Genomic DNA, 10,925 nt, shown 5'->3' with positions numbered 1-10,925 from the left:
TATTTTGCGACAGTTTCGAATTTATTTTTTGTTTTTGTTTCTAAGATTGAACTGCTTCTTGTTTGATATGATAAGCTTCTAAATTCGATAAAAAGTTCCAAGAAACTATATTTATAAAATATTTATAAACATGCAAAACAAAAAACTGCAAACTGCATTCGAAAATTTTCACACAACTTGAAATGCTAAAACATGGCAGCCTGCAGTGAGTTAGGCCTGATTGGGACAATTTCAGAAAATGATGACATAAAACTAGCTCCTGAAAGCTCTGACAGTGATGAAGATGTTGTAAGAAAGTTAATAATATTCATGCCTTAAAGAAAATCCCAGTTATATATATTTTGAAATAAATAATAGAATCATGCTTGTTTGCTAGTCGTGCAAGTTCATCATGCATATTTCATTATTCGTTGGAAGTGGCTAGGGGTCCGGTAATCAATATATATATACCGTATTCCTAGTGTATAAGGCAATTGCTGGTAAATTTATGATTAGTTGTCATAAACAGTGTCCCACTCCTGTAAAAATTGCATAAACAACATAAACAGGCTGGTAACATTGTCCGATCGGGCTTACGACATAAAAAGTAATACTTCTTGAAAAATAATGAAGATATTTCATTCAAACTTGGTTCATTTATTAAGCATAACATATGATGCTTATCAAGATAGAAATAACTTTTTGCCTTCAGTTTTGTTAGAATTACTTCCCTTTTTCAGATTTTTATGATGCATAATTTTTGAAGTCCAAAAAAAATATGTTTTAGTGCGATGTTTAAAATAGAAAAGGTTCAATGGCTTTCTGTTGCTCCAAACTTTTGCGCCAATACCTTTATTCTATATATTTAGGGTAAATTCTTTGTTTCTTCTATATATTTAGGGTAAATTCTTTGTTTCTAGTGCAGATGTATGAGCAATTTTTTTAGAACTAACATTTCTCTATAATGTTGTAAGTGAAAGCAGAGTAAAATGTATACATTCATGTACTAGCGCAATAATTTAGAGCATCAGAGAGCCATTGAACCCTTTTTTGTTTTAAACTTAGCATTAGAACTTACTTTTTTGGACTTCAAAGATTATGCATCATACAAAATCTGAAAAGGGGACATAATTCTACCAAAACTGAAGGTAACCAAGTTATCTTTATTCTAGTTTGTATCATTTGTTATGCTTAATAAATAGACCAAGTTCGAAAGAAATATCTTCATTATTTTTCAAGAAGTATTACTTTTTATGTCGTAAGCCCGATCGGGCAATGTTACCAGCCTGATAAAAAATAAAAATCACGCACATATTTTTTACCCTGTGCGAGATCGCGCATGTACCAAAATGCCGAGGACAAATAGGTTAATTTGGAATCCAACAGTATGTCCTAAAAATAAACCTTGGAAATACTACGTTCCTGGTGAATTGATTGGCTAACTGCGGATGTTTTCGCAGTGATGTCATAAAAATGTCTACAGACAGGTTTTATATTATAACGCCCCCTGAAATTAAGTAGCTGTAGTCTGCAAGAAAATCGCAATTTGAGGCTTTACAGCAAATAACACAGCAACAGGTGATACTTCGCAACAATAAAGTAGAGAGTGCCAGCCATCTACGAGAACTGACACTACTAATCCTAAAGTTCAGAAAAAGTACCCAAAACATTTCCAAAATAAGCGGTTGTCGGCGTTTAACTTTAGTATGGAAATTTTTATTTTGTATTTTTCATACCCTCAAAATTTACCCCCAGTTTTTGTCTCCAGGGGATAAGTTTACCCTTGAAAAAATACTGAGTGGGAACACTGATGAAGTTGTCATTATTACATGTTGTTTCTTTTTTTGGTTAATATTTTATTTATAACTAAACTTACATCTTACTTGGGTTCAAAGCATATCTACATGAAATTTGAACAGCGATTTCTGGTAGTCACTGTATTTATTTACTCAAGCAGTAAAACAAATTCAATAGGCAGTCAGCATTTTTAGCCCACCATCTGATTAGCCCACCATCATCAGATGATGGGCTATTCAAATCACTCTGCGTCCGTTGTCCATCGTCTGTCCGTTAGCAATTTCTCGTTATGGCATCTCCTCAGAAACTACTGGGGGGATTTTGACCAAACTTTGTCAGAATGATGTATTGGTACCCTAGTTGTGTCAATAATTTTTGAATGAGTTATGGCCCTTTGTTTATTTTTATAATTTACATAGATTTATATAGGGAAAAACTTAAAATCTTCTTGTCCAAAACCACAGGGCTTTGATATTTTGTATGTAGCATCATCTAGCAGTCCTCTACTAAGATTGTTCAAATTACCGTATTTTCCCTAAGTCTTGGGACACCCTAAATCTTGGGACAGCCTTAAAATCTGGAAAAATAATTATGATTTTAAAAAGGTATCGACAGAAATGTAGGCAAAATTCTATAAAAACGGTCAAATTTTCATAAAATTACTTGCAAAATTTCAAATAGCACAATCCTAAATACTTATTTCTTTCTAAAAGTAAATAATGTTATAAACTATAGGCATAAAATTCAGACTTTTGACCAGAAAGTACAAAAAACAGAATCGAAAAATCGTAAATAATGAAAAAGCGGCAGCAATTTAAAAATATGAAGTCAAACCAATTTTGGCAAACAAATTTCTGTTATTTGACCGCACGAACGTAAATAGAAAATCAGGATGCGGTTAAAAAAGAACAATAATGATGTTGTTGCGGTTTTTCAATAAGTTTTGAATGAATCTTTGTGCATGTACATGTATTTTTTTGACACGACACTATAATAAGATATTCTTCTCAAACCATTTTGAAATTTCCTTGAGGGCAAATAGGTCACAGAGGTAAGATATCCGCTATTATAGTTTGACACGTTTACCTGTCAGTTTATACGGGATATTGCACACACGCTTAACAAATTAAAAAGATGCTTTTTTTATCGATTTTTACAACAGTAGATCTACTTCTCAGCACTTTAAAGAACCGAGGCTATATGATCAAACAGTGATCTGCAACATGGCGCAAAAACATGACGTAATGCCATGAAAATCTCGGGAAACTATACCGCTTTGATCTCCACTTCTAATGTCATGATACCGACACACTTTTAGCTCTTTGAGGGGGTGTTAATTGATGATAAAAACAAGGCCAATTACTTTGTTTAACAAAAGAATAATTACAGATAATAGTTAACGTTTATTTTTTCGCTTTCAACATGGGTGGGTGGGGGATGTTACCTGATGACATTATTGTGTCCATATTTTTGGGACACTTTTCAAAATAATTATTTTTCGGGAAATAAGTCTTGGGACAGTGAAAAAAATAAATATTTTATGCTGTCCCAAGACTTAGGGAAAATACGGTATTCCCCTAGGGTCAAATATGGCCCCGCCATTGGGGTCACATGGTTTACATAGACTTATACAGGGAAAAACTTTGGAAATCTTCTTGTCCAAAACCACAAAGCCTAGGGCTTTGATATTTTTTGTAATGTAGCATCATCGAATGGTTCTCTACCAAATTGTTCAAATAATCCCCCTAGCTTCAAATACGGCCCGCCCCGGGGGTCACATGGTTTATATAGACTTATATAGGGAAAAAATTTAAAAATCCTCTTGTCCATTCAAATTCAAATTTGGACCACCTGTATGGTTTTAAGTGGCTAGATGAACCTTGACATAATTTGACTATGATCTTGACCTAGTGACCTACATTGTACTTTCACATTTCTGTAGCTACAGCCTTCAATTTTGGACCACATGCATAGGTTTGTGTACCGAAATAAACTTTGACATTGACCTAGTGACCTACTTTCACATTTTTGAAGGTACAGGCTTCAAATTTGGACCACTTGTATAGTTTTGTGTTCCGAAATGAAATTTGACCTTGATTTTGACCTAGTGACCTACTTTCACATTTCTCAAGCTACAGCCTTCAAATTTGAAGCACATGCATAGTTTTGCGTACCAAAATGAACTTTGACCTTGAAATTAATCTAGTGACCTACTTTCACATTTCGCAAGCCACAACTTCTAAATTTCCACATGCATGGGCCACATGCACAGTTTTGTGTACCGAAATGAACTTTGACCTTGATTTTGACCTTGAGCTAGTCTTTAAATTTAGAAAATTCAAAAATGGCTCAATGGTGGGCGCCAAGATCACTCTAATCTCTTGTTGTTTTTACTCTTGTTCACACTCAAAAGTCGAACATTTCTCATTCGATCTTCACCAAACTTGAACAAAATGTGTTTGACCATAAGTCCTCAGCCGAGTTCGATAACTAGCCAAATCGGCCAAGGCAAATCAGAATTTATGACCATTGAATTACCGAAAATCGGCCATTTTACTCTTGTCCGCACTCTAAATCGAACATTTCTCATCCGATCTTCACTGAACTTGAACAAAATGTGTTTGACCATAAATCCTCAGCCAAATTCGATAAGCAGCCAAATTGGCCTAGGCACTTCTGAGTTATGGTCCTTGAATTATTCTAAATCAGCCTTTTTACTCTTCAAAGGTATATTTGTAGTGAATAAACAGTATATAAAAACTGACTTACTATTTAGATGATTAGGCTGTTGTGGGAGACATGTGCTTTTCTCAAAAGCAGCTCTAGTTTAATTATGATGTTGGTGAATATATGTCTCTGTTATTATATAATGTAAAAAACGTGTTGGATATAGACTACATTCCTCAATGGTCTCATTGTGATTGTTTCAGGTGCAAGTACAGAAAAAGAAGAAGAAAAAGGCAAAAAATGAATTCAACACAGGATTCAACTTTACAGAACTGGTACTAGCAGCTAATTTGCTAATTTGTTATACTTTATGTATACAGGGTTATAATCAAATCCTTTTGAAATAAAAAGTCCATAAAACAGTTTTCAGAAACTTTGATTTACAGATTTACGATTTTAAGTTTAGTTCAGGTACCGTAATTATCTAAAGATTTTAGCTTGATTTTACAAAGTGTATGGAAAGCTGTCTCACACACCTAAACATCTGTGCCTGTATATTGTTGCTGCTGTCCATACCTCTGTCCTTACATATTACCTGAAATCTTATTTGTCCAACTCCTCCCACACTATTAGCTTGATTGGCTTAAAACTTTCATATAAACAAGCTTGATGTGCAGATGACCATGAATGAAGGAACTTTTTCTGTGACCACTGTTGTGGCCCTTTGGTAGTTTTGCTATATAAAATATAGAGGAAAACAGATCTTCAAGTCTGAAAAGGACCATAATTAGCCAGAATAGTTGACAGAGTTATGTACTCTTGGGTAAAGATAGAAATAATGATGATAAGCAAGTGTTCAAAGTTTCAAAGCCACATGACAAATAGTTTTGACAAAACATATACTTATACAAAAACTGAACCAATTTCTAAGTCCAAAAAGGGCCATAATTCAGCCAAAATACTTGACAGAGTTATGTTCTCTTGCCTACAGGTAGAGACTAATATAATAAACATTGTTCAAAGTTTTGAGTAAATATCTTTGATGGTAACTTTAACCGACGCCAGGGTGAATAGTATAGTTCTCCATAATCTTCAAATAGTCAAGCTAAAAATTCTAAAGACATCTTACTATGCATTACCTGTGTGCAGCCAAATTTGCCAGTAATTATATCTCTAGCAGTTAAGGAGAAACTAATGCTGTCATTCTGTTTTTCCCACAGGAAGACCCATTCAAGGGATTTAAGACAATCAACTTACAGTTTGCTAAGAAAGCTGAACCAGCATTCACACTAGATGAGAAAATAGCTGCTGCAAGGAAGAAAAGGAAGAAAGGGGTAAGGTCACACAAAAATGTACTGAAAAACTTTGACTTAAACCTAGTACATGTATTCTTCTGCTTGGATAATAGTTTGTACAGTTAAAACCTGTTTGCTAGAACTTGCTCATCTCAAAATTTTAGCTGTCTCGAAGACATTTTCACGTCCCATCCTGAAAACACATGAAAAAAATATCTTTTTAAAGTTGAATTTCGGTTATCTCGAAGTAGAGCTCTTGATCCCTTGGAATTTGAGATACCTAGTTTCAGCAGTTACTGCAGTTTATTTCGCTGACTTTCAGAAGTTTGTCTGAGTGGGCTTTTGCTAATTTAATAAGTTAGAAGTTTTTCCATCATTTACTAAAAAATTCATTCTCTTCTTAACATTTGTAGTATTTTTTGTCTTAATGACTCTAATTTATAGTTGCTGTAACAATTTTCTGAACTGAGCGAGCTAGGGCAGTCTCAATTTAATGTTTAGTGCTTTATAGCAGGATGGCATTTTACATTAAAGATTACCCCTAGTATTATTATAAAAATAACCTTGCAGTTATAAGGATAGCCTATTTTCTCACAAACAATTTAAGGTTAATGTTGTTTATCATTATACAGAATGAAGATTCTGATGTTGAGGATGATGAAAATAAAGGTGAAAAGTTTGTTGAGGATGAGTTAGAAGAGGATATTGAATCATCGGATGAGGAATTTAAAGCTGGTTGGTATCAAATTTTATGCGAGGACTGTTGGGGATCATTATGAAACTGTAATTCCAGATTCTTAATTTAGATGGGATAAAATTTGATGGTTTCGTTGAAAGCGGCAGTTTTAATGAAAAATGTTTGACCTTCATTTGTTTTTGGGATTAAATTTCATGGATTGACAGAACCACACAGTCACAATAATTAGTATGGGATTGTAGTATATTCATTCATGATTTGCCTTGAGCTGTAACCAGATAAGCCCAAGCAGTCTCTCTGATTGCAGACGGCTAAATGATAGTTAGTTAACATTAAGAGCTTTGAGTATACGCATTGTACATTTATATAATAAAGCGACCATATAACATTGTTGGCTTCTTTCATCTGTTCCAAAGATATTACACGGATGATTGATTTCAAGAAATATGATGAGACAACAGTAGGTTCCATGTTGTCCACGTATCATCTAGGTCAATAGCTGTACAGTGTACATAGCTAATGTTCTTTGTCTATGAACCAACTGGCTTAGAATAAATTTTATTCCAGATGTATTGTTAACAGCATCAGTAAATATTTCAGTTATTTTATGTATTTGTTTCCATTTCCAATCTATGCCCCCGCAAAATAAAGATTTTAGCTATTTTACCTGGTACAAATTTAAGCCTGAACATTGTGCAGCGTGTTTTATATATTATATTTCTCCGACAGTGTCTGATTGAGAAGCAGATGCTTCTAACTCTGAAACGATATTCCTTGAAATCATTTAAATAATTTATGTTGGTATGAGAAATTGTAGTTTTGGCTAAAACAGCAATTTATGGGTTTATAGGTTGGTGGATTTAACGTTTTGAAGATTAAATTTATAATGGGAATTTTATATGTTCATTGGAGTTTAATATTGTGGATTGATGGAAACAAGGAGATCTACAAAAACTAGTCCCCTAAATAAACAGTTAATGTTAATTTTAGAAAGTTAGTGGAGGGGGAAATATAACTGTTTCTTCGTTCCATTATTTATTTCATTTCCACTTACAGACACAGTGAAAATAAAAGAAAAGAAGAAAAAGAAACAAAAAAAGAAGAAGAAAGGACAAGACTTAGATGAAGAAGAGGTCTGTTGTTCTATGTGGTTTTATAATTTCTTTAAAACTGATTTTTTTTTTTGAAAATTGTGTTATAAAACTTGTATTTGAAACGTCTGATTGGTTGTTGATGGGTACATACCTGAAATTGTCTGTTGTCATGGTTGCATTCTTAGACTGGACAGGTGTTATAATATCAGTGCAGCAGGTAAAACATAAGAAAGAATAGAGAAGTTGCAAGTTTGATCCACAGTCTTTGTGTGTCTGAAGTCATTCATGTTCAACCTCTGATTCATTTGAGGATATTGTCAATTTCTTGTGGAGAGATGCAGAATCATTGACCTCTGTTAACATAACTGCAGTGTTGTTGAAAGAATGGTGCTATCATGTAAACAACATTATCTAGGACCTGATACAGAGTTAAGTGTAGTTTTATTATCTACCTTGGGTATGATAAATCCAACAGTATGGTAGTAATTTCTTCCTGCAAACATTGTATTGCCTGTTTTATGTATTTATACATTGACAACCCAAGAAACATGTTTTTGTTTGGATTTTTATGACTGCTGTGTTACTGTTTATACAGGAAGGGGAGAAAGTGCAGTTTTCGGAGAATGTAGATACATATAATAGAAACATGGCTTTTCAAGATATCAATGTCTCAAGACCCCTGATGAAGGTATGTTCATTGTGTTTTTATTGTGATTTCTGGGCTTTCCTCCAGAATTTTTGGGTTCTGGCCCTTTTCAAACAGGTTGCATAATATCTAATAATCTTTGCTAATAAGAGTAATTTTTTGTTCCAGTTAGAAGAGCATGTATATCAGTCACACTTCAAAAATGCATATATTCTTCAATAGTTTTGTTTCATTTAGAATTATTCCAAAATTCTTAAATAATTCCTTTTGGTGTAGGTAGGATTTATTTGTGCTCAGTTTAAGGAAGGTTTTGGTGTCTGGATTGAATGGAAATGACCTACATGTATTTTGCTATTGGAAGAAGCTATATTCTAGTCATTCATTTCTTTACTGGAGATATCCATGGATGTTTCATAAAATGCCTATGATGACATTGACATTATTACAGTAAAATGAATCTTAGCATTTTATTTATTCAAGAGTATAGACAAACTAAAATTATAGATCTGAAATTTAACAAAGAGTACAAACTTTACACTGCAGTATCTGAGAAATGTATTAGGTGATTTAGTATCTAGTGTTTTTACAAAGAAAAAAAATAGCTGACTGAAAATTCAATATCAATATGGGAACATTTGAAAGAAAAAATATCTAAATACATCTTAAAGGGAACATTACAGGCAGGTCCAAAATTAACCTTTAGCCTACTGTTGGCAAGTGATTCTGCCTTTGCGACCAGTGCAGACCAAGATCAGCCTGCAAGTCTGTGCAGCCTGATCATATTCTGTACTGTTTGCTATTAAGTCAGTCAATTTTCATTGAACACCCCTTCAGATAATAAGTGGTACTGCCCAAATTGAATGATGGACCAGTCCATTTTAGAATTTAGCAAGGTTAAGGTTAATACTCTTAACAACACACTATGAAATTACTGATATTCTTGTGGGGGGAATTTTCATGGATTTCATGGTTGCATCAATCTACAAAAATAAATCCAAACAAATAGATGAATATCCGAGATATTTAATCTTCAAAAGTTAAAATCTAAGAATTCATATTCCCATGTAATAGCCATTTTAGCCAAATCCATGAAATTTCAAGGCAATGAAATTAAATAACTTCTTAGTACTAAGAAACAATTTACAGGTTGAAAAAATGGGGGAATATATTTCCAGACAAAGCTTGTTCATCTGGTTGAAATATATAAATTATTGTCAATTTCAGTCACTGCAGCAGATGAACTTTGAGAAACCCACTCCTATACAAGCAGCTACCATACCTATAGCTTTACTTGGCAGGGATATTTGTGCTTGTGCTGTAACTGGGTCAGGTAAGGTCAAAGTTCAAGGTCAAACAAATAGTACACACATTTTTGTGTTTTACACATTGTTATTTATACATATAGAGTATCATATACACATTGTTATTTATACATATAGAGTATCATATATACATACAAGTTTGTACTTACCGTAAGTTAATTACACACATTTTGTATTCCTAAGCAGACTAGCACAATAGCAAGAGTGCAGATCTATGGAACACAGGGTTGTGAGTTTGATCCCAGGGCGAGGCATATATTCTCTGTGACGATTTAATAAGTAACAGTGTGTCTGAAATCCACCAGTGATTCATGTGGAGAAGTTGGAAGTTGGCACTTGCTGAAAACAGTTTAGTATTGGTACAGAAACCAGGAACACTGGTTAAGTTAAACTTACCACAAAAAATATTAAATAACCCTTGATACACATTACTTACAGGCAGATAGGAACAAGCTTCTTATGCAAAAGATGTTGTGTTGGTTCATTGTTTAATTTGTTATCCCCATATGAAAGGAGCTTTGTCTTGATTATAAAAGGCAAAATTTAATTAATACAGATTTTCTTTTGACAGCAGGTTATCATATTTCATGTACGTTACATTTTTTATTTGTTTGTTGCAGGAAAAACCATTGCATTTATGTTACCTATATTGGAGAGATTGTTGTACAAACCTAAGCAGGCATCTGTGACACGCGTGTTAATACTTGTACCTACTAGAGAGTTAGCTGTCCAGGTACACACTGTCGGCAAACAGCTGGCAAACTACACAAATATTGAACTTACACTAGCAGCAGGTGTGTTTCAAATGGCTTTATTTACTTTCATGATTTATTCTGATTTATTATCTTAGTTTAAACCAATTCATTTGACAACAGTTGTAGAGAAAGTTATCACAATTTATGTAAGGTAATGTTGATGCTAAAGACCATACCCAGGTTTGGTTAGGGGGTTGATAAGGCCATAGTTATATGCTGCTCTCACTGTGATTCCAAACCAGCAGCCTCAAGATCAGGAGTCTGATGTTGTATACTTACATCCGTGTATCCAAAAGTTCTATTTTAGCCAAGTTGTGAAGCGGCTTTGTCAAACTCAGTATGTAGAGAATTAGACTTTTGCAGCATATGTTCTTTTTGAGGATTTAACAATGAATGTGTTTGATATTATTGGTCCTTAGTTATATTATTTATGACAGTTTGCCTCTTCGTATACTCTTAACTTAATCTTCCTGGTATCAATAAGAGATGGGGGACAAATACCTGGAGACAAAGAGTCTTTGGTTAAATTGTCACAGAAGACATCAGTCAAACCATTCATTTTGCCATAACTGTTAAATGATTTTATTTAATTTCCATGTTTGAAGTTCTACCATTTGGTCAAAAACTAATATCTTGTGGTGTTATAAACATTAGAATTTCAAAGTTTGGAGAT

The 10,925-nt window shown here is 33.6% G+C and overlaps 1 protein-coding gene across 3 annotated transcripts in view; it reads left to right on the top strand.

Annotated features, from left to right (window-relative positions):
* Positions 1-153: 153 nt before the first annotated feature.
* Positions 154-10,925, top strand: part of LOC123549026 (probable ATP-dependent RNA helicase DDX27) — a 92,524-nt gene continuing 81,752 nt past the window's right edge. For all 3 annotated transcript variants that reach the window (XM_053545728.1, XM_053545729.1, XM_053545725.1), the window contains exons 1-8: positions 154-288; positions 4,707-4,778; positions 5,664-5,777; positions 6,371-6,473; positions 7,492-7,568; positions 8,125-8,217; positions 9,400-9,505; positions 10,118-10,291. In XM_053545728.1, coding sequence (XP_053401703.1) covers positions 193-288; positions 4,707-4,778; positions 5,664-5,777; positions 6,371-6,473; positions 7,492-7,568; positions 8,125-8,217; positions 9,400-9,505; positions 10,118-10,291 — 835 coding nt within the window. In that variant the 5' untranslated portion in view covers positions 154-192. The remainder of the gene's footprint in view (positions 289-4,706; positions 4,779-5,663; positions 5,778-6,370; positions 6,474-7,491; positions 7,569-8,124; positions 8,218-9,399; positions 9,506-10,117; positions 10,292-10,925) is intronic.

Source organism: Mercenaria mercenaria, chromosome 6 (genome assembly GCF_021730395.1).
Source record: "Mercenaria mercenaria strain notata chromosome 6, MADL_Memer_1, whole genome shotgun sequence".
Taxonomy (NCBI): Eukaryota; Metazoa; Mollusca; class Bivalvia; order Venerida; family Veneridae; genus Mercenaria; species Mercenaria mercenaria.
The sequence above is the reverse complement of the archived record's forward strand: the minus strand, read 5'-3'. Positions and strand labels throughout refer to the sequence as shown.